Source organism: Ostrea edulis, chromosome 3 (assembly GCF_947568905.1).
Source record: "Ostrea edulis chromosome 3, xbOstEdul1.1, whole genome shotgun sequence".
Classification (NCBI taxonomy): Eukaryota; Metazoa; Mollusca; class Bivalvia; order Ostreida; family Ostreidae; genus Ostrea; species Ostrea edulis.
In genome coordinates, this window is record NC_079166.1 from 71,174,674 (window position 1) to 71,199,300 (window position 24,627).

At 36.3% G+C, this 24,627-nt stretch overlaps 2 protein-coding genes across 2 annotated transcripts; both read left to right on the plus strand.

The window, feature by feature from the left end:
* Positions 1–7,799: 7,799 nt before the first annotated feature.
* LOC125676259 (uncharacterized) lies at positions 7,800–11,234 on the plus strand. The gene is made up of 3 exons (XM_056161006.1): positions 7,800–7,809; positions 9,609–9,821; positions 10,453–11,234. The coding sequence occupies exons 1-3, from the start codon at positions 7,800–7,802 to the stop codon at positions 10,941–10,943; spliced, it is 714 nt and encodes a 237-aa protein (XP_056016981.1). The 3' UTR covers positions 10,944–11,234.
* A 4,662-nt stretch (positions 11,235–15,896) lies between these two features.
* Positions 15,897–24,024, plus strand: LOC125675318 (uncharacterized). Its single transcript, XM_048912848.2, has 3 exons — positions 15,897–16,065; positions 22,107–22,235; positions 22,617–24,024. The coding sequence occupies exons 1-3, from the start codon at positions 16,044–16,046 to the stop codon at positions 22,913–22,915; spliced, it is 450 nt and encodes a 149-aa protein (XP_048768805.2). The 5' UTR covers positions 15,897–16,043; the 3' UTR covers positions 22,916–24,024.
* The last annotated feature ends 603 nt before the right edge of the window (positions 24,025–24,627 follow it).

A 24,627-nucleotide genomic window follows, 5' to 3' on the forward strand; every position in this document is an offset into this window, starting at 1 on the left:
AACTTGAAAGGTGACGTAGTCTAGAGATTTGCATATTTTTTTGTAAATCAAATTTTATATGTTAGTTAATAGTGAAGTTAGAATCCATGTTATCATTCCAAATCCATACAAACTGCCTCAATGACAGATAGTAAATTAATAGTAAACACCGGTAAATAAGATTCGAAGTATATCTATTGTAGAACATTTGTTTCTCTTTTAAAAAACCCAAAGATCCGCCTAATAGAAATATCTAAATCATTATCTACACTCAATCAGTATCAATGCTAACGTCACACTTTCACCTCATATTGCGTCATACTCAACATGCTTTTTGGATAATTCTCACTGAAATAATTTATCTTCTATCAAAATGTCAATGTAATTTTTATTATAATGCAATTCGTATTTCAAAATATTGTATACGTAACGATGTGGATTGTTGTTCTGATGAGAAGAGAGAGAGAGAGAGAGAGAGAGAGAGAGAGAGAGAGAGAGAGAGAGAGAGAGAGAGAGGAGGGGGGTATTTTGTTGGTAAATCCTCTAACAAATAATCCATTCCTATATCATTAGGCTATGGGTATAGCACACACGTTTTCCAATTACAAATTCTGTAATTCATATATTTTAGACCACGTCCATATTTTAAATGTAACAAAACAATACACTTCATAGGGATTTCGATATAGAAATACTTGAGGCCTACTTATTCCAGCATCTTACATGTACATGTATGTATAAAATGACATCCCCCCAATAGTATTCTTAACGAACCTTGGGATTTTAATTATGTTCTATGACCTTGCTATGTACATTTTTCCATAGTTGATACTTTTTAAGAGTATTATTCATAAAGTAGCTTTGTGTTTATCTACACATGTGAGTTTGAAAAATATATTTGTAAAGTTTTGAAAATATAATTTTGTGATTCATTTAACTTCTCTGATATTTATATCTATTTCCTGATATTTCTTTATTCTATATCAACTTTCTATATAGACCTCTATTCAATTTGCATGTATCTTCCTGATCATATGGAAGTTATAATTGATAGTAATGCACTGCAAGCATCCATCAAACAAACTTAATTAATATATGTGTGCGAGTCTCTCTCTCTCTCTCTCTCTCTCTCTCTCTCTCTCTCTCTCTCTCTCTCTCTCTCAACTATAATATATAATGAAAAAAAAATAATTATAATAATAATGATGATAATTGGTTTATATATAGCGCTTTTTCCAGTTGTTCAAAGCGCTTTGCAGTACATTATTATCCCGGCAGACCTTATATCAATCTAGAACTTTCTCAGCTTCCTGGGAAGCATACATTGCAAGCTGCCGTTACAGGCGCTAGAGCACTAACATTCTAGCAATGTTTGTCACTGTCATACATTTTATTGGGTTCCTTGTTCAGGGATTAATTACGACATTTCTCATTGTGTTCTCTTGAAAGCTGTACTTTTCTAATCAGGCTACAAATGATTAATTTCATTATAACATAATTCTACTTAGAAACACCATTAGACGAAGACGACTTCCCTGTATGACCCATGCGGATAAGAGTTTATTTACAACTAACTCTAACGAGCTTTCTACCGTCGTTGGTTAATTTGATCCTTAATCATACCTGGGTAAATGACGATCACATTGAATATAATAGGTTCTACTGATCGAACATGTTTTATGAAATTCGATGGATATGAAGAACAACCTAACAATTGACATGAAACACTTCAGTCACCAACAGACCTAATGATAAGATTTATTTGCAAATCCGATCAATAAAGTAACCATAGAATTTGCGAAATGTTCACTGAAACGAACTTTTTGAAAACCCTATACTATCAACTTCAAACGTATTGGGCCACAGCTTTCACTGAACTTTTACCTCATAATTCATTAAAACTTGTTATCAGTATGATTTCACAACGCATTAATGACCAAGTATTACAATATCAAAACTCAAAAATATATGTTTCAAATAAATGTATATTCTTCCGAAATGTATATGAAATGAACTCAAGGTATGCTTATGCTGATATCCTTACATGTAGATCAGATAGGTCTGCATTAGCAAAGTTTAAACTGAGTTCACATAGTTTAGAAATTAAAAGAGGAAGACATATTGGACTTGAGCATGATAATAATGAATTTGTAAACTGTGCAATAGTAATAAGATAGAAAATGAAACTCACTTCCTATGGTTGTGTAAATGTTATGAACAAGAGGATCCCTATACAATAAATATCAATGTTACATAACTTTGATTATAAGCTGATCAATGATGCCAATTAGGTCAAATTTATTATTGAATTCCAATTCCTATATTGTATTGAAATGCCTGTCTCAATTTATTGAAGATTTGTCAAATAAAGGAATTTCCTTAATTAAAGCAACTGATTCCAATATGACTACATAATTTACCATGAGAAAGTCCTATAATTATATATATAATATATATATATTATGGTCTCTTTATCTCATGTAAACCTTATATTCAGTGTAATATAACAATTAATACGATTTTATCTGGTGCCATATTTGAATGCATTCAAATCAGTAATTGTAATTTGAATATGATTGTTTCTATGGTATATCTATAATATGTGCCTTTGCCAATAATTGTTATTGTGCTTATGCAAATAAATCATTGTCATTGTATAAAAACACAAGAGTACATATCAGTAATATGCATATGGAATGAGAGTACCAAAACCCCGGATGCGTAACCTGGAAGCAGTTTACAAAGATTGAGCGGAGGTATTAACGTCTATGTGTTGCGTGATAAGCTAAAATCAAGAATGAAATTATTTGGAATTGAAAGAAATACTTTAGAAGTTTAAATCAATTGTCGGAATGAAAAATTATCGCACAATGCAAAAATTATCATGGTAGGGGGGTGTTTGAAATGAAGGGTGTAATTCACTTGATATTGTAATGTGTTGTAATTTCAATATACAAATATGACCGGTTTAAATGCAACGGGACAATATATAATTTATGTCGATTTTTATAAGCACTTGGAATGAACGTTCAAATATCGGCGGTCATTTGTCTAAGATGAATGTAGTTTGAATTAGTGATAGGGCCAAAGGTTAGTATTGAGGTGTGTGGGAAATGAATTGGTATTCTTTTCACACATGATTCATACATCGTGATGGCGATGATTAAGTACGTCTACTAGATAAACATAATTTAAGCCCACATATAATTGGCGTGCGTGAAATATCCTTCCGTGAATTTTAAGTACCCCTCTGTATTAGGTATACATGTATAGAAGTGCAATGGCGTGAAGTACCACTCCGTCATAAGCATATATAAAAGCGCAATATAGAGGTAAACTTGTTTATTAAGAGAGTAGTGAGGGGGAAATGTGTGCTAAAAAATTGGAAATTTGCTTGCAGCTGAATAAAATAAACAATACACACTTTTGTTTTCTTATCATATCTTTCTTTTTAAATCATCGCTATAATTATCAAAATGCTTTGACAAAATGCATCCTTGTTTAAGTGTAAACAAGAGACCCACAGGCCTTAACGGTCACCTGAATACAAATGCAAAATTATCACTACTTCTAAGGGCTATGAAATTTAGAAAGTTTCCTGTTCTGAATATCTCTACCTATGCTACATTTTAACATTCAGCAAAACTATAAAACAAGATGTGTTCTTACAACTTCAATGTACTCATAAATGCATACACTGATGCAAGGCTTTACATTATACAATAGGTGTATAAACATTAAGAGATATGACTAATTTTGACCTATCCTAGAGTGAAAACCTGGGTTGTGGAATTCACCATTTTTGTACATCTTTTTCTGCTTTCCCTTGGTATGCATTTAGATTTTATACAGTAGCAGCAAACTTACACATAAACACTATATAATAAGGTTGGTGCAACCCTGGGGTCAGAACCCCTACCCCGGGGATCATGAAATTTACAATTTTGGTAGAATCCTTCCCGCTTTACATCTTTTAATGTATTTATCTTTCTGAAACATGTGGGGTTATAGAGAAGAAGATTTTTGAAAAATTGTCAATTTTGGGCAGTTTTTGTCCCGCCTCTAAGGTCCATGGGGTGTAAGAATCCTGAACTTTATAATTTATGGTCCCTTGTTCCAAAGATGCTTCATAACAAATATGAAAAGAATTGGAATGGTAGTTATCAAGAAGTTCACACCTTTAATAACTGACATTTTACATGTAATTGGCCCCACTATGATACCAAAACCCCTACCCGTTTGATCATCAAATTTACAGTTTTGGTAAAGGGCTACCTGTTTTTTCTAAATATCTATTTAGTTTCAATATAGTAGCGAGCGAATGACATATGAGTCACGTGGTTTGCTCTTCATCAGATGAAAAAAGATGAGTATTACCCATTATGCTTCTGGAAAAATATCACCGTCACTGCGGTATACTTCATGGAAAAAACCCGTGATTAAAATAATTAGATTGTTTAGAAAGTACCATAAACGTTTTTAAATTCCAGACAAGCTTTCTTATAGCTTCAAACGTTTTGTTTTTGCTTGGTTTGAGAGAAGAAGAAGAAAAAACATTGCAGCTAATTTGACGTCACAATATAACTGTTTACATCCACCGCGTTATATTTCCCGCGTTCAATGAAGAGGCGGATACAATGTCTATAAATTGTGTTGCAAGATGTTAATGGGCTTCGCTCGTTTCAACGGTCACGCTGTACAACATATTATCAATAGCACTAAAGAAGATGTTGTTTTAATGTTTTATACATAAACACTACACATGTACATCTACCATGTCTGGTCACTGCCTGAGGTCAGAACTCCTACCCCGGGGTTCTTGAAATTTACAAGGCCTTCCTGCTCTATATCACCATGAATTTAGTTTTTCTTACACATATGCAGTTCTTGAGAAGAATTTTTTTTTTTTTTGAAAATTAGTCAGTTTTTGCCCCGCCCCTAAGGCCCCAGGGGTGCTGGAATCCTGAAATTTACAATTTATGTCCCTTTTTCCATCTGTTAACGCACGATGACGGACGACAACCAATTGCAGTACGTCACCTGACTAAAAAGTATGTACAGTGGTTCTTTTCCTGGCTCAATGTAAACAGTAAATTCTTATTTCAAGTCATATAGGAAATCCCGAACCCGACTCGATGTAAGCGATAAACTTATTTACTTAAATTTGGCCACTTCATGCCATTGCGAATTGAGCGACTACCCTCATTGCAAGATGTGTGTAAACATTGGTAGTAGTAACACAAGTAGTGATCATATATCAAACGGGTTAGCAAATTTTCAGGACTCGGAAGAAGAGAAAATTCTTCAAATTATTTTGAGAGAAGAACAGGTTGGGAACACTTCCCCTATAGCGAGATATTCTCGCTAAAACGCGATTATCCCTCTCTAGCGAGAATAAATATATCCCGTACAACCGAGAAAAACACCCGTGGAGTACATCTCTTCGTGATTCACGTGAAAAGAAGAAAAAGTGCTAAAATGTCTGATACTTCTGCAAATATATTAATCAAAACAAAAACACTCACAATGTGTATTGGATTTCAGACTGCTTCCCTCTTACGCAGCAACTTTGATATGCGATTTCTTGACTATGTTGTCAATTTCATAGAAACAATTCACATCATGTTGAGTGCGTGTCGCACTTAGTCCGCGTTGCTCGGGATTTGCCATTATTTTCAATAAAGACGTCAAAACACCTGTTTATGGTAATGTTTATTTTTTGCTAAAGAGGGATAATCGCGTTTTAGCGAGAATATCTCGCTATAGGGGAAGTGTTCCCAACCTGAAGAAAGCACTTAAAAAAACCATTTTCTATTATTGTGCAACGTTTGCAAACCAGTGTCATTTTTACTTTCATTTTAGAAACAATGCGAACAGATGTATGAATATTGTGAAAAAGAAACTGACCAACAAATTATCAGATTTGAGAATTTATTGAATATGGAGTTGATTCAGGAGTTGGCTGTGAATGCAGTATGTGTATTCTCTTTAGAGAAGTCGAGAGGCATAGCCCTCATCGACTTCTCTTCGCAAGCATTCATGTTTTGATTCTGGAAAACGTGTAAATACCAGAGTCAGTGACGGTTTATGCTTCGACTGACGTTTCGACTCAGATGTGCCTGGATTTACGCAATGGACAACTTGTTTTCGAACATTTAACAGTAATGCACAAAACTATCACAAGGAAATCAATACTTACTTGCTTTTAAATCCATTCGAAACATGCCTCTGTCCCGGGTTTAAATCACAACTCTGATTATGTCAGTCTGCTTTTCTCTTAACTGGTCCCATATTGTGACAACTCCAAAGACCAGTTAACGTAAACCCGGGACAGGGGACATATTGAAAATGGATTAAAAGCAAGCAAGTTTTGATTTCCTTGTGACAGTTTTGTGCATTACTGTTAAATGTTCGAAAAAAAGTTGTCTATTTCGTAAATCCAGGCACATCTGAGTCGAAACGTCGGTCGAAGTATAAACCGTCACCGACTCCGGCATTTACACGTTTTCCAGAATCAAAACATGAATGCTTGAGAAGAGAAGTCGTTGAAGGCTATGCCTCTCGGCTTCTCTAAAGAGAATAAGAGTATGTGCTGCACCAGTGTAGTGTAAACCACACGTAGAGTGTTTAAGGAAGTTTCTACGAAGTAAGTATAGGTTTTGACGTTTCATACTTAGGACAGTTAGGACGACAAATACAATAACAAACATAATGATTAGGGTATCAAAAGGTAGTAAAATAACTGTTCGTGGCAGTGGACAGCTTTTTTTTTTAATTCTGAAACGTGGGTAGGGGTATTATACTATACATCAAAATTAGGTTGAATGGTAAACCAATGAAGCATCCTATTTCCCCTTTATGTCAATACTTGTATATCATCTTTGTGTAGGTAATAATATATGACCATTAATTAATAATAATTAATAAATTACATGTAACCCCTACACACTGAATACTGGTACACAGAACATGCTCCGAGCAGGTGTACCTTTGTCACTTTAAATTTTTCTCATTTGAGCGAAATATCCATAACACCAAAACCCCATCCAAGTACCGTGCGAGGGGATTTAGAACTGTACACAGTGAGGAACTTGGTCTGCCCTTCTTAAATGGGGCCATCCACCTTCCCTCTCATCTACAGACCTTTTCCTGGACTATGTACATATGTTTTCAAATGAATATCTTCAGTAACTGTCCATGTGTATTAGTTTCATATTTACACTCATCTATATGCAAGAAAATATGCTGACACATACATATTGTATATGAAGATTTACATTAGCACTCAACTACACTTAACACGTATTCTAAAATTAGATTACACATGTATTTATAAATCTGCAAGCACCTGTTTCATGCATGGGTCACCACCCATTACTAGTACATGTAAACTCAAGTAATTTTCAAAAATCTATTTTTTAGCTCACCTGAGCTGAAAACTCAAGTGAACTTTTGTCTATTGTTTGTCCATTCGTCTGTTCCGTAAACTTTCCTATTTTCATCTTTTCCAGAACCACAGTCAGCAGGCCAATTTTAATCAAACTTGGTACAAATGATCCTTGAGTGAAGGACTGAAGGTTATTTGAATTTGATCAAATGAAGGGTCATACTTCATTCAAAGGGGGAGATAATCGTGAAAAGGCAAAGATAGGGTGGGGTATGTCATTTAAAAATCTGCTCAACAACTATTGGGCAAGAAAAGTTGAAATTTATATGGAAGCTGTCTGACGTGATGCAGATTCAAGTTTGTTGAAATCATGGTCCCCGAGATTAGGGCGACATAGGGCTCGAAATAATTGATGGTCCGGGGCCGATGAATTATGGATTTGGGTTAGTGGTTTGTAAAGACCGTGTGCCCTTCACGCAAGTTATTAATTTTAACACTTATCAAAATTTCTCAACACTCAGGCTAGTTTATATTATACGTGTATGTGTGCAGGTTAAACTTTCACATGCAAATTAACTTTTTGTCAAGTTGTACTATGAAGTAAGACAATGTAGTTTAGATATTTAATTATTTTCATACTTCGGTGACATTACACTTTAACAAAAGACAAGAAAGGTGAAGATGATACCGACTCTATTCTACATCTTTAAGTAAAAACATGAATAAGAATAGTACGATTATGGTGTGTTTTAAACCCGCTGTTGATGCTAGTTTGAATAAACAAGATACTAGACCTAATCATGAAAATTGGGTCAGTCATTTCCATATCCACTGATCCGACGAGACAGTAAAAGTTATGAATTGACAGTATACATTTAAGTTGATTAAGTGACCATTGAACAAAAAGAATTATTTCTAGCCCTGTCACAATATGGGATCGAAGTTTTACATGCGAATGCATAGGAAAAAGTCTTTAAAAATCTTCTTAAGAACCCCTGGACCAGAAATTTACACGGAAGGTTTAAAGTTTGTTCAAATCATGATACCCTGGGATAAGGTGGAACCACGATATTGTCAGTCTCATTTATCTCTATTTTGAGAAACACCTCTGAGTTTGAAATCATGTTTAACTCAACAGGCTATTTGCATAGTAGTATTTTAAATGCTTGTTTTACCTCCAAGAACAGTAATATCGGGCAATAGTAATTGCACACACCTGTCATCTAGATGGGTCTGTGTTGCCGTTTTACTTAATTGGATAGGGGCAGTTAGGGATTAGTCAACATGGTCAAGTTAACTAGTAATTAATAATGAGATATATTGTGTTATACTTTCCCTGAAAAAGGGTTGTGAATTGGTATACACCTGTTGTCTGTCCATCGGTCAGTAAACCAGGCCTAAAGACCATAAACTAAGAAGAAGATTAAGGCAAAATTTTGAGTACTTATATCTTAAGATTTATCTAGCATAAATTAAAAAAAAACCTGCAGGTGTATAAAACTTCAAATGCAAACATACAATGCATACTGACAATTTTATTTGTTTATGAAAATCATTTTATAAGTTAGCTGGGTTTGAAATTTAGACTTATAAGTCTATTCTCCATTTATGGTCTTGAGACCAAATGTTGTTTGCTCAATATAGGAACCATTTACTTGAAACACATTAAAACTTGTTAGAGAGTAGATGACGCCTGCTAATTTTTTAACGTTGAAGATCAAGGGTGTAATCTTCTCTAAATATCTGCCTATTATCTTGAGAATTTACACTTTGTTTGACAGACATCCAACTTGATACACTGCTATGTCCTAAGGAGTAGGATTTATCTACTGATTTTAAGGTCACAAGGTCAACGGACAATGGTCATATGACTCTTGGCACGAGAAAATACTGTCCACTCAATTATCTTGTGAACCTTTGCTTTGCATAACATACATCCAACTTGGTACACTGGTACCCCTTAAAAAATGGATGTTCATATTGATTTTCAAGCTATATTTATGTCAGTGGTGTCATGAATCAGATGATTGTATGGTTATTTGAAAATGTCTGCTCAGTACTTGTTATTGTGTTTGCCCCTGACTAGTAGACAACCATATTTTTCACAAACATTAAAGGCATATTAAATTTTAAGTTGATGTTTTATGATACATACATATGTATTGTGACAAGGGGGGATATATGTTTCTAAAACATTTCTTGTTTGCTACAATGATACAGCAATATAAATGACTTTTAACAGATATAGAGTCTCGCCAGAAAGCAGTATCTCCGTTGAGAAAATTAGGAACTGACGAGACAGAGTTGGCAACTGTAATAGGACTCCAAATATTTTCTCAGCTGATACCAGGCAAAAATCATGAGATTAACGATAGAACTAAGAATCTACCCAATGAGTGCCCATGTCAATTGCGAGATTGTAAACAGAAAATCCCGACTGGATGTACAACATTCAGTAAGATGATGTGTGAGTCTTAGCTGACCTGAAGCTATCCTGATTAGAAGAGGTCCTCAGTACCCCTTGCTTGAATGAGAGGTAATTAAATGGGGTGGTCCTTTGGATAAGACCGCAAAAACCAAGGCCCCGTATCACAGCAAGTGTGACACAATTAAGTGCTCAAAGGCCATAAGTGCCGAGCATGGGCCTAAATTTTGCAGCCCTTCACCAGCATTGGTGACATCTCCATTTGAATGAAATATTTTCAAAAGGGTCGTTAAATGATATTCAACCAATCAACTTTCCTGAACAAAATTTGTTCATTATGTGTCAGCAGCATTGGCAATGTCAGCAGCGTGGTGTTGTTCTCCTTGCTTTTTTTTTTTTTTTTTACAATTTCACCTTTTTAGGTCATCTTAAGTGACTCAGGTGACCTATTGTTATTCTTTGTTAAATAGACCAATAATCAGCAATATCCCACTAGTAATGTTACTTTAATCCCAATGCAAATTTTAATTTTAATATTTCAGGACGATGCAATTGACATAACACTTTGTGTTGAACTTGTGTAATTTTTTTCTGTCCCTAATTATGTCCCCTGAATGGCCTTGCCTGTTATGTTAATTGCCATGCTAAGTTGTAGATAATTGATTAGAGACCTTGTATTTTACAGCTTCAGATGAAACTTGGCACGGCTATGTGGATATATTGTTAAATCAGACAGTAGCCGTCTTAGTGTTAGAAAACTCATCATTATCTGGAGACCAGTATCAAGGTGATGATAGTGGTGGTGGTGATGATGATGAAACAGCGGAAATTCCAGGTCCACCAGCTTCCAAACAATTACGTAGAGTAAGCAGCGAACACGATCCTTGTGAGAAAGTTCAGACTGGAAAATGCAGCAAGTCCCCCCTGCTTCATTTTACCGTCATTGACCAAATTATTGCAGAAACCATTACAAATCCATTTACTCATTTAAGGAGCAGAGCTTTGTCAGGATGGTTTATCACTACATTTGGATGTACATTGTGGTTTTTCTGTATGATCCAAAAAATGATGTCCTTCCACAGCTCATACACAAATTATCTATTTGGTAACGAACAAACCAACTGTCAGTCACAACTGGTGTTTCATATTTGAATGTTATTGAATTTCACGGAGTTTATGCGCAAAAACGTTGCAGATAAATATAGATTTAGCAATTCAAACTTCCATGGTATTGCTGGGAAGTTATTGAAGGATCGCAAAAATCTTGTATCTGGAAAAACGTTTGGCATCGGTTTGAATACAATGATTTTTATTCTGAGAGAGTATTACAAACAGTTATGTTACATGGAAAAGAAGTTAGTAAACAATAGAATGTACGTTAAATTATAATCTCCTTATTTTGAAGATGAATATTACCATTATTTCTCTAACATATAAATTGAATCGAAGACTTTCTTCATAGTATTACATGAGAAAATCTTAAGATTTATGACGTCCATATCAAATGCATATACATGTATATGCAAATTAAAAAAATCATATCTTTGTTGAATGACTTGACTTACTTGACTTATTTCTGTTGACTCCAAGTGGAGCAAAGGGCTGCAACAACATCACACCATCGGACTCTGTTCTGGGCTGCCCTCGTCAGCTGAGTCATTCCGGCTTCCTTCACTTCGCTCTCGATGGATCTTCTCCAGGACTGATTTCCTACTTTCCTTTTTCAATGTGGTTTCCACTCTAGTGCTTGTCTTGTGATGTTGTTAGTTGGTTTGTGGAGCGTATTGCCTATCCAGCCCCATTTTCTTTACTTGATGCCCTGGTCGATCGGATTTTGGCTGGTTCTTTTCCATAGGTCTACGTTCGAGATCTTCTCCGGCCATCTGATGTTGAGGATGTGGCACAAGCACTTGTTGACGAATGTCTGTATCTTGTTGGTGATGGTGTTTGGTACTCGCCATGTCTCGGATCTGTAGAGGACTGCTTTGAGATTGCTGTTAAAGATGCGGACCTTGCTGCGCTGGGATAGGACTCTGGAGTTGCAGATGGGTCGTGGGGTGTTGAATGCTATCCTTGCTTTGTTGATCCGGCTCTTAACGTCTTCGTCTGCGCCGCCATCAATGTTGATCACGCTTCCTAGATAGACGAAGCGGTCGGTTTCCACGAGGTCCTTTCCGTGTAGCTGCAGTGGTTGGTTGAGTCGGTTGTTCATCCGAATCACCTCTGTTTTCTTGGTGTTGATCTTCAAGTCGTTTTTTTCTTACCTCCTCCGCTAGTCGGGTTAGCTTGGACTGGGCGTGTTGTTACTTGTGAGACAGAAGGCTGACGTCATCCGCAAAATCCAGGTCCTCAAGATGTTTGGTGAGGGTCCACTGGATGCCGGTGTTGCTGCCCTCAGTGAATCTTCTCATGATCCAGTCTATGACAATCAGGAAAATTGTCGGCAATAGTACACAGCCTTGCCTCACTTCGAAGGGGTTGGTCAACTTCCCGTTGTTGATGATCTGGCAGATTGAGTCCTCGTACAGCTTCTTGGTGATGTTAACGAGCTTCTGTGGGATTCCATAGTGCTGCATCAACTTCCAGATAGTCTCCCTGTCTACGATGTCGAATGCTTTCTCGAATTCGGCAAAGGTCGTGTAGAAGGGATACAGCCACTCTACACATTGCTCAATGATGATACGCAGAGTGGCGATATGGTCCGTGCACGATCGCTCCTGCCTGAAACCTGCCTGCTCTGCTCTCAGCTCCTTGTCTAATGCCTCTTTCATTCTCTCCAGGATGATTCTTGTGAGTACCTTGCTGGGAATGGACAGCAGCATGATTCCTCGCCCGTTGCTGCACTGGGAGAGGTCGCCTTTCTTCGGAAGCTTCACCAGGTACCCAAGTTTCCAGTCGGCAGGTACTTCCTCTTGTTCCCATATCTTCACTAGAAGAGGATGTAACAGCTCTGCTGCTGTTGCCGCTCCGACTTTTAGAGCTTCTGGAGGATGCCGTCAGGACCTGCTGCCTTATCGTTCTTCAAGGATTTGATGACATTGATGATTTCTGCCTTGGTTGGTGTATTGATGTTGATGCTGAAGGGCTCTTCTGCTGGTGTTATGTTGGGAACTACTTGCAGTGGTAGTCGGTTGAGGACTTCTTCAAAATGCTCCACCCATCTTCTTCTTTGCTCCTCGTCGCTTGCGATGATTTTCCCGCTCTTGTCCTTGACTGGCTTATTCGGATTGAATCTCTTTCCTGACAGGGCCCTGCTGATCTCATATACTCTTTTCATGTTGTTCTGTCTAGCTGTTGTTTCTGCCTCTTCTGTCAGGTTGTGCACAAATTGCCTTTTATCATGATTTGCGTTCTTCTTTACTTCTCGGTTCAGCACCCAATACTATGTTCTGAGGTCCGCCTTCATCTGTTGATCATGACATATGTTCATTTCCTGTTTCATCTCTCTCCTCCTCTCTATCTTCTCCCAGGTTTCCTTCGTCAACCACTCCTTCTGCTCTCTTTCCTCCCCAGGACTTTGGTGCAAGCTTCCTTCTAGGTTTTCTGTACTTCTACCCAATGATTCTCTTTAATAGAATGCATGCATGTAAATTGCAACACGAGTTCTACATACATGTACCTTTAATTGTGTAAATATATCACATGTATATATGTACACACATGATAATATCTCATGTGTTTATTTTTTTTTGGGGGGGAAGGGGGCGTATCTTCTAATTTGCTGACATATTGCTATTGTTGTGTTGCACATGTGCACTAAATGTAATATTAGCTCACTTTAGCCGAAGTCTCGAGTGAACTATTTTGATAGAAATTTGTTCGTTGGCTGTCGTTATCGTAACCTTTTCACATTTTCATCTTCTTCTCCAGGTCAATTGCAACCAAACTTGGCAAAAAGCTTCCTTGAATAAAGGGGATTCAAGTTTGTACAAATGAAGGGTCATATCCTTCTCCAAGGGGAGATAGTGGGAAAATAGTGAAAATACATTAACAACTTTTAAAACTCTTCTTCTCCAGAACCACTGGGCCAACTTTAAACAAATTTGGCACATAGCATTCATGGATGAACAGAATTTAAGTTGGTTCAAATGAAGGAACATGTCCCCTACAAAGGGGAGATAAGAATGGGGTCATTTAAAAATCTTCTCAAGAACCACAAAGAAACAAGAGTTTAAATGTATATGAAAGCTTCTTGACGTAGTGCAGATTCAAGTTTGTTGCAATTATGGCCCCTGGGAGTCAAATAGAACCACAATAGGAGATCAAAGTATATAACATGCAAATTTATAGGGAAAATCTTTAAAATTCTTCTTTCCAAGAACCACTTGGCAAGAAAAGTTTATATTTTAATGATAGCTTCCTGACATAGAGCTAATTCAAGTTTCTTAAAATCATAAGTCCAGGGGTAGGTAGGGGTCACATTAGGGATCAAATATTTACATGCGAATTTATAAAGAAAATCTTTAAATATGGGTCAAGTTAACTCTGGTAAGCGATGTGGCCCATGTGCCTCTTGTTCAATATTCGTTTATTGATGATTGTCTCATATAAAAACAAGCAAAACAGACCAATGTTGTAACCAATCCTGGTGATAGTTTGCATGAAGAATAACCTGTAGGTGATATCTCCATTTACAAAATATTTTATCGGAGTATCTGTGTACATGTACGAGCATCTTCTTTTTTGTACAGTGCCCCTTATTCAAGGCATATTAGTCTCAATTGCATGCATTACAAATTTAAGAGTTGAGCAAGCACAGACTCCTGGATACATCAGAGGTAGGAGACAGTACATATCCTTGATACAGGTAATAACCCATCGTTGGAACCCACGGGTTGTCTCACCGTTAAACTGCATTCAATGCAGTTTAACGGAGAGAAACCTCGTGGGTTCCGACGGTGGTAAAAAACCTTAATGAATCAAGTATATTGAAAACATAAGCATAAGCAATTGCATTTTTTGGCTACAGTGTGAGTTACATGATATGGGTGCTCAAAGTTCGTTAAAATGAATATCTCAAATAATAGGCCATGTTTGTCACATACCACTTTAATAAAATGCGACAAACATGATATAGGGGCCTCCTTGGCGCTCAAAATCACACGACCTCCCATCTCTGTCGGCGCGGCTTCGAATCCCGCTCGCGCCGGTAAGTGAGAAAGTTTCCCAGTTTACTTTCGGAAGGTCGGTGGTCTCTTCTCTTCCACCAATAAAATTGGGCGCCACCAGATAACTGAAAAATTATTGAGTGTGGCGGGAAAACGTCAATCAATCAATCAAACATTATATACGACTAAACAGTTGCAAATGATACATTAGGCTATATTTCACCATAAAAATAATATTAACTCATTCAATTTATTTCAAAAATAGGCTATTACAGACCATTTCCTATGTAATGATCGACTGAAATGCAATTTGTACGTGTTATTATAAATAGAATGACCTTGACCTACATTTAGGTCTCACGATTGATTCACACTGGAGATAAACAATACATAAAAATAGTATCCTTGAAAGGTTTTGACCTCCTTTGAGGAACATTTTTCTGTTTGCCCGTTTCTAAAACTAGCACTTATTTAGAACTGCTGTGTTGTTTTAGCGGTCAGACAGATTCGTTTGTCTGTGTTCAGTTAATAGAGCACCTGACTAGATATTCAGGGGCCTGTGTTTGAATCCTGGTCTGGTTCGTTGCAGTTTCTCCCTTCCTGTTACATCATGTACAAAGGGCAATAACTCTAATACAATAATAGTAATGGTAAACAAAGGCACTCCAGTGAAAATACAGAAAACCATCACAAAATGAAACCAGGAATTTTGTTATTACATATGTAGTTCGTTTGAAATACTCTCTGAAACACGACTAGGAATATTATATGATTAATTACACCTGACGAGTGACTCCACAGTTTAATTAGTAATTATATCGTATTGTAACTGTGCTTGTATGTGGCAGGCGAAAGCTTGTACATACAACTGTCGATAGTAAAAACAAGGATATACTACATTTAAACTTAATATTTCCTTCAGAACTTGCTATTCCAAAAGTCAATAGCACGTCGCTGGTTGGTCACTAAAGTCAAGTTATCTCTTAAAGTGACACATTTTCAAATACTGTGTTGAATTTGAGTACAAAACAGCACAAGTTTCCGAAGTGTTATCAAAACTAACCAATACGCTAGTTATATTTCTTTTTACTTTCTCAGTTGAACTTCAAGAAACACTGAGAAGACCAGGCCAGTGCTTGTTCTAATGGCAATTTCTACTACAACAGGTAAAGTTGTCTGTTTTAATGCACGTACTATTTCAGCTTATATTTCACTTAGAATTTTCAAAATAGAATTTAAAACAACATCTGTCTCTGTCTCTCTCTCTCTCTCTCTCTCTCTCTCTCTCGCGCGCGCGCGCGCGCGCGCGCGCACAAAAATTGCATTGAACTCACAAATTAACACAACAAGTGAAGAAATAGCTATGAAAAGCTCTTCGCTATATGTAAATGTAGGTTTACATGAAGTAACTGTATCCCACTTCCATTTACGTTACTCCTGTAGAGTATAAAGTAATCGCGGAGAATGTATACGATATATATATATATATATATATATATATATATATATATATATACATACAGTACGGTAAACGCGGATATCGTATTAGACCACTACCCCCACCATACCGTGGTGTGTTAATACTTCCCGCACTATCCCTCTGTGGGATTTCATCGTGGGACAGATTTACACCCCCGCGGTGTGAAGTACCGTTATTTACCAGTAAGGACAAACAACCTGTCCAAAAGCTATTTTATTGCTTATCTACATCAATCTCGCATTACATACCGGTATAATCCCGTGGGGATCCGGGTTAGAATATTTCCTCAGTACCCCTTGCTTGTCGCAGAGGTGACTAAATGGGGTGGTCCTTCAGATGAGACCGCAAAAACCGAGGTTCCGTGTCACAGCAGGTGTGGCACGATAAAGATCCCTCCCTTCTCAAAAGCCATAAACGCCGAGCATACGCCGAAATTTTGCAACCCTTCACCGGCAGTGGTGGCGTCTCCATGTGGGTGAGATATTCTCGAGAGGGACTTAAAAAATATTCAATCAATCATACCGGTATATCAAATAAATCATTTAAAGAAAAAATTAAAATCAGGGACCTTTATTGGTCCCTACGAAGACCGGATACGGATCAGCGTTGGCCGTATTGTATATATATACATTTATAGATATAATGTATTAATATATATACAATATGTTGGTGTTTCTGAATCTAATGTTCTAAACAATTATATATTTCCGTTGAGTGGAATGTACTAGTATGGGTTTATTTATCAAAATGTTACGCATTGCATGTACATGTAGATCTTTCGGGCCATTATTTTACCTGTAATACAATTAACCAAGACGACAGATTTACACGTATACTGAACATGCTTTTTAACATAAAGATAAATAATCAAGTTATTTTTATTAATAATTATACGAGCTCAGACATTTATAATAGTTTGCTTCAAGGCAAATTCTTTCAAAAAATAAAGGAGCTAAACCAACACAAAGTATTTAGCACGTTACGATATAATTAGATTTTGAACGAAACGTATCTTGACGATTGATAGTTTTACATATAATTTCCGTATTTAGTTGAAAATAACTATTTGAATAACAATGATATTTGTAATAATTTCTGATTGGTTTTAGGTCACCTGAGTAAACTGAGGTGACCTATTGCAATCGGTTGTCGTCCGACTCCTGGAGTCTACGGGCAAGGCAAAAACTGCCCAAAATTGACACATTTTCCAAAATCTTCTCAAGAACCGCACACGTGTAAGAAAAACTAAATGCATGGTGATAGAGAGCAGGAAGGCCTCTACCAAAATTGTAAATTTCATGATCCCCGGGGTAGGAGTTCTGACCCCAGGGCGGGGCCAAACTTGGTATATAGTGTTTATGTGTAAAACACTTAAATAACATCTTCTGTAGTGCTATTAATACTAAATTGAAACTAAAGGGATAGAGGAGGTAGTCTTTTATCAAAATTGTAAATTTAATGATCCCCAGAGTAAGGGTTCTGACCCCAGGGTGAGGCCAAACATCGTATATAGTATTGATGTGAAAGTTTGCTGATACTGAATAAAATCTAAATGCATACTTAGGAATAGCAGAAATGGATGTACAAAAAATGGTGAATTTCAATCAAAACCCAGGGTTATGACTTTAGGATGAGTCCAAATTAGTCATATCTTTTGATGTTTTAATGTTAATACACCTATTATTCAAAGCCTTTTATCAGTGTATGCACTTTTGAAGGCAGTGCAGATTTAAGACCACATCTTGTTTTATACTGTTGCTTAACATTAGAATTTAGCTTAGATATTCAGAACAGGAAATGTTTTATAGATTCATATCCCATGGAAGTAGTGATACATTTTCACTAGTGTTTAGGTGACCGATAAGGCCTGTGGGCCTCTTTTTTTCAGCGGCGGTATCTATGACCGAATGTGCTTTTAATAATTCAGTTTTAAACGTGTTTAGGTATTAGCAGTATCACAACAAATGAATACCATGCATTTAAAGAAAATATCGATAACATATATACATGTTTGCAAAATATGTATTCAAGGAAAAACCGTGCATAGCTTCTATTTGATAATTATTTTAAAAAAGCATGATTCTAACACAATTTACAATGACCGAAACAATAATGTCACGTTATTTGTAAACAGGGAAAGTACGAAGTCTATTCATATTCCTAAATTGAATGTTGTCCTTTGTGTTAAGACCCGCTTACTTTGTTTATCATTTTTCAGGAAGGAGTACTCTGACGAAAACTGCTTGTGATAGGGTTTAAAAATCAATCGATTTAAAATAGTGATAATTTTAAAAAATGACAAAGGGGACTATTAAAACTATTCAGAAACCATCTTCTGTGGAATCTTTGTATAAATTTAAACTTTTGTACAGTAAAATTGCTTTTATTGATCACGGAAAAAGGCCGATTTCAATGGCTGTTTCACCTCATCCTTTATTGTTGTGTTGTGCTTGTGTCTCCCCTGTTATTTAATGTGTTTAAAAAGCAGCATTGTTTTGGGTGTATTGGAATAGGGTAGCGAATTCAGAGAATCGTCGTGGAGCTGTTGAATTCAAAAGATTTGTGGAACTATTTCTCTGTTAGACTTCATTTAAACTGCTGTAGTTAATGATTTAATTCGATATCTTTATGATCAGTTTTTAGCTCAAGTGAGCTTTTCTGATCACCCGTATTCCGGCGTCCGTCCGTCCGTCTGTCCGTCTGTAAACTTTTCACATTTTCAACTTCTTCTCAACAACCACCGGTCCAATTTCAACCAAAGTTGGCACAAAACATCCTTAGGTAAAGGGAATTCTAAATTGTTAAAATAAAGGGCCAGGCCACCTTCCAAGGGGAGATAATTAAGAAAAGGTAAAAATAGGGTAGGGTCATTAAAAAATCTTCTCAAGAACCGCCGGGCCAGAAAAGATGAAATTTATATGAAAACTTCCTTATACAATGCAGATTCTAAATTGTTAAAATCATGGCCCCCGGGGGTCGGATGGGGCCACAATAGGGGATCAAAGTTTTACATATAAATATATAGGGAAAATATTTAAAAATCTTCGTCTCAAGAACCACTGAGCCAGAAAAGCTGAGATTTATATGAAAGCTTCCTTATATAATGCAGATTCTAAATTGTAAAAATCATGGCCCCCCGAGGGTCGGATGGGGCCACAATAGGGGGTCAAAGTTTTACATACAAATATATAGGGAAAATATTTAAAAATCTTCTTCTCAAGAACCACTGAGCCAGAAAAGCTGAGGTTTATATAAAAGCTTCCTTATATAATGCAGATTCTAAATTGTTAAAATCATGGCCCCGGGGGTCGGATGGGGCCACAATAGGGGATCAAAGTTTTACATACAAATATATCGGGGAAATCTTTAAAAATCTTCTTCCCAAGAACCACTGAGCCAGAAAAGCTGAGATTTATATGAAAGCTTCCTGACATAATGCAGATTCTAAATTGTTAAAATCATGGCCCCCGGGGGTCGAATGGGGCCACAATAGGGGGTCAAAGTTTTACATACAAATATATCGGGGAAATCTTTAAAAATCATCTTCCCAAGAACCACTGAGCCAGAAAAGCTGAGATTTATATGAAAGCTTTCTGGTATAGTACAAATTCTAAATTGTTAAAATCATGGCCCCGGGGGATCGGATGGGGCCACAATAGGGGATCAAAGTTTTACATACAAATATATAGGAACAATCTTTTAAAATCTTCTTCTCAAGAACCACTGAGCCAGAAAAGCTGAGGTTTATATGAAAGCTTCCTGATATAGTACAGATTATAAATTGTGAAGATCATGGCCCCCGGGGGTCGGATGGGGCCTCAATAGGGGATCAAAATTTTACATACAAATATATAGGGAAAATCTTTAAAAATCTTCTTCTCAAGAACCACTGAGCCAGAAAAGCTGAGATTTATATGAAAGCTTTCTTATATAATTCAAATTCGAAATTGTTAAAATCATGGCCCCCGGAGTCGAATGGGGCCACAATAGGGGATCAAAGTTTTACATACAAATATATCGGGAAAATCTTTAAAAATCTTTTTCCCAAGAACCACTGAGCCAGAAAAACTGAGGTTTATATGAAAGCTTCCTGATATAGCACAGATTCTAAATTGTTAAAATCATGGCCCCCGGGGGTCGGATGGGGCCACAATAGGGGATCAAAGTTTTACATACAAATATATAGGAAAAATCTTCAAAAATCTTCGTCCCAAGAACCACTGAGCCAGAAAAGCTGAGATTTATATGAAAGATTTCTTATATAATTCAAATTCTAAATTGTTAAAATCATGGCCCCCGGGGGTCGAATGGGGCCACAATAGGGGATCAAAGTTTTACATACAAATATATCGGGAAAATCTTTAAAAATCTTTTTTCCAAGAACCACTGAGCCAGAAAAGCTGAGGTTTATATGAAAGCTTCCTGATATAGTACAGATTCTAAATTGTTAAAATCATGGCCCCCGGGGGTCGGATGGGGCCACAATAGGGGGTCAAAGTTTTACATACAAATATATAGGAAAAATCTTTAAAAATCTTCTTCCCAAGAACCACTGAGCCAGAAAAGCTGAAATTTATATGAAAGCTTTCTGATATAGTACAGATTCTAAATTGTTAAAATCATGGTCCCCGGGGATCGGATGGGGCCACAATAGCGGGTCAAAGTTTTGTTTGGGTTTTTTTTGGTTCTTTTTTTTTCGTTTTTTTTTTTTTGTTGTTGTTGATATAGTGCAGATTCAAGTTTGTTAAAATCATGGACCCCGGGGATTGCATGGGGCCTCAAAGGGGGTCATCAAAGTTTTACATACAAATATATAGGAAAAATCTTTTAAAATCTTCTTCTCAAGAACCACTGAGCCAGAAAAGCTGAGGTTTATATGAAAGCTTCCTGATATAGTGCAGATTATAAATTGTTAAGATCATGGACCCCGGGGGTCGGATGGGGCCACAATAGGGGGTCAAAGTTTTACATACAAATATATAGGAAACATCTTTTAAAATCTTCTTCCCAGAACCACTAAGCCAGAAAAGCTGAGATTTATATGAAAGCTTTCTGATGTAGTGCAGATTCAGGTTTGTTAAAATCATGCCCCCCCCCCCCCCCCCTGGGGTAGGATGGGGCCACAATAGGGGATCAAAGTTTTACATACAAATATATAGGGAAAATCTTTAAAAATCTTCTTCTCAAGAACCATTGGTCGAAAAAAGTTCACATTTACATGAAAGCTTTCTGACATAGTGTAGATTCAAGTTTGCAAAAACCATGGCCTCCAGGGGAAGGTTTGGGGCCATAATAGGGACTACGGTTTTACATGCAAATAGATATGGAAAATCTTCTGATATGGACCAAGGTGACTCAGGTTAGCGATGTGGCCCATGGGCCTCTTGTCTAAATGATCTGGTTGGCAGGTATGTTATTCTCGCTTACATTTTTAACTAAATGTTTTCGAGTTCTACGGTTTGTTATTAATAATGTTTTGTCCTCAAGAATTCACAATGCACTAACGCGCAACTTTAACCCCCCATACGAAAGTATTGTTGGAATTTTCGCTCTCTGACATGTTTGTTAACAAGGTAGCCTATGTACTATGTAAAATGTACGTAAGAAAGTGATGACGTCAAACGCTACGTAGGGATACATGGTGTAATATCCAAAATATATGTAATTGATGATATCCATTGGATAGAGGAGTAAACACACATGTGATGTATAATATATATTCTGCAGTATGTGACACTGGATACTACGGTCCAAATTGCTCCCTGTCTTGTCGATACCCAAATTATGGAGTTGACTGTCAGAATGAATGCAAATGTGTGCAGGATCTGTGTAATCATATATCAGGATGCGATTACGGTAAGATGGATTATAAAAATACAGCAATACACACTGTTAGCAAAGTGCTAGGGATGAGGAATAGTGCTTTATGATCAACGTAATTCGCTATATCCAATGCATGTATTTAGTAATACACGCTTTTAGCGAAGTGCTAGGAATGAAGAATTTTGATTCATTATAAACGTAATTCGCCATATCCAATGAGTTTATAATTAGCTCTAAAACTATAGGAAATGTCAATCTGTCCGCTGTAGGCTTGAAATCATTATAAACGTGTTTGCTTTAACTGTGTTTTACTGTATTTGACTAGATCTACTGATATATTAAGCTTAGTGAATGTTTAAATTATTGCCACACACGACTATCTTCATTTATTAAGAAATGATAAATGACTTGCAGACAGGGGAGACCATGGCTCAAGTGTGGATATCCTCATCGTTGCTTTGACAGTGGGAGGAATTTTCATCATCATTGGAGCCTTTGTTGTTATTTCTATTGCTAACAGGAAGTTTTTCACCAGATATGTACGGAAAAACGCCCATTATGTTGCATCTGTGGTGGCAGAAGAATCTGACAACACATACAATAGTCTTGCACATCATAGAACGGCCTGCCCAAGCAACGTCACCATGGGGACCGATAATGGAATATATGCGTTAGCGAATACCATGAGGTACGAAACTATCAATGCACAATGACAATCAAAGGGTTCACTTAGTTACCTTGATAGTAAATGCCTGCAATAGCAAAGACGTGTAATTTTGTATGACAAAATATGTTACTAAGATTAGACCACATATTTCTTTCTGGGTCTTTTTTATTACTAAAGTGACTGAAGATTAACAAAGTTCAATCACATCTAATTAAAGTTTGCACAAAGAAGTAAAATTCCTATCCGTTTTGGTCAATACGAAAAAAACAAAACAATAATCACCAAATCAAATACAGCACAACTCTCGAATGCAGGTGCTTTGAAAAACTTAATCTGTAATTTAGAATTACAGTCTACTCCACTTATACTGAAGTCACTTATATTGAACTATCTGTTATATTAAAGTCACTTATATTGAACTATCTGTTACATTGAAGTCACTTATATTGAACTATCTGTTACATTGGAGTCACTTATATTGAACTATCTGTTACATTGAAGTTGCTTATATTCAACCATTTCTTATATTGAAGTCACTTATATTGAACTATCTGTTATATTGAAGTCACTTATATTGAGTTACCTGTTACATTGAAGTCACTTATATTGAACTATCTTTTACATTGAAATCACTTATATTGAACTATCTATTAAATCGAAGTCACTTATATTGAAATGTCTGTTACATTGAAGTCACTTATATTGAACTATCTGTGTTCGTTACACTGACTTAACTTGATATTGAAGTAAAATAAATCGCCATATTTACATAGCTTAACAGCAGGTACATGTATATTGGACTTTGAGTATAAAGTCCTCTGAATTAAATATATCAGCCATTGATTACATTTTTGTTGGTAAAGTTGTGCGCTTTATAAATTTTAATAATAGTAGATAATAATGATAGATAATAACAATAATATATCCGGGGAAGACTGTACATTATTTGTCAATGAATGTTCCATCCCCATTACTCTAGAAAACGTTAAATGCTACAAAAATTGTGTATTCTATCACCAAATCAATAAGATATAATTCATGACTCGAACAGGAATACTGTGATATATGTATATAAGTGTAGATGGTTGTTATATGTTTTGTTGTTGTATAGATATATTAGAATCTGATGAATAAATGTACATACATGTAAATATGTTTGAAGATATCTCTTGGTTTTTGACGGGAAATGGTTAACTACAAATATTTATGGACTGGAGACAAAGGAACCATAGATCGTTTTTCAAAGGATCATGATAGTTCTATATCAACGCCATCATTATTCATAACACTTATCAATAAAGATGATGTTTGTGTAGGGTTTTTGAATGTGAATTTGTAAATGAAAAATTTATAATGAACAGCAATTAATGTAACATACCCAAAAAAGAACACAAAATTAAAGGTAGCGCAAAGACGGACTTCTGAAAAACCCAGTTGTAGCATTAACTGCCTACAATGAATAAGCATCCCCTGTTGACCGGTCATACCCCTTTGAGTCCTATATTCTAATCAAGTAAACGGAGTAGTCCATAATTAATAGCAGCATAAAGAAAACAATTACCATGAAATCTGTCAGACAAGATTTACTATAATGGCAGGTATCTGTAAATTAGACCATTATGATGTCAATACACTTTTTCGAATCCTGAATTTAAATTAAACTGTTGAAATCCTTGTCGCATCGATTAATTTGTCGTAGCCCCCCCCCCCCCCCCCACCACCACCAACCTCGATTTAAAAATTCATTAACGAAGAACA

Excerpts from the sequence above, each read along its gene's own strand:
- LOC125675318 (XM_048912848.2), top strand. The coding sequence starts at position 16,044 with ATGGCAATTTCTACTACAACAG. Across the intron at positions 16,066-22,106 it reads GGCAATTTCTACTACAACAG|TATGTGACACTGGATACTAC; the intron begins GTAAAGTTGTCT and ends TATATTCTGCAG. Across the intron at positions 22,236-22,616 it reads TATATCAGGATGCGATTACG|ACAGGGGAGACCATGGCTCA; the intron begins GTAAGATGGATT and ends AATGACTTGCAG.
- LOC125676259 (XM_056161006.1), top strand. Across the intron at positions 9,822-10,452 it reads GACTGGATGTACAACATTCA|GATTAGAGACCTTGTATTTT; the intron begins GTAAGATGATGT and ends TTGTAGATAATT.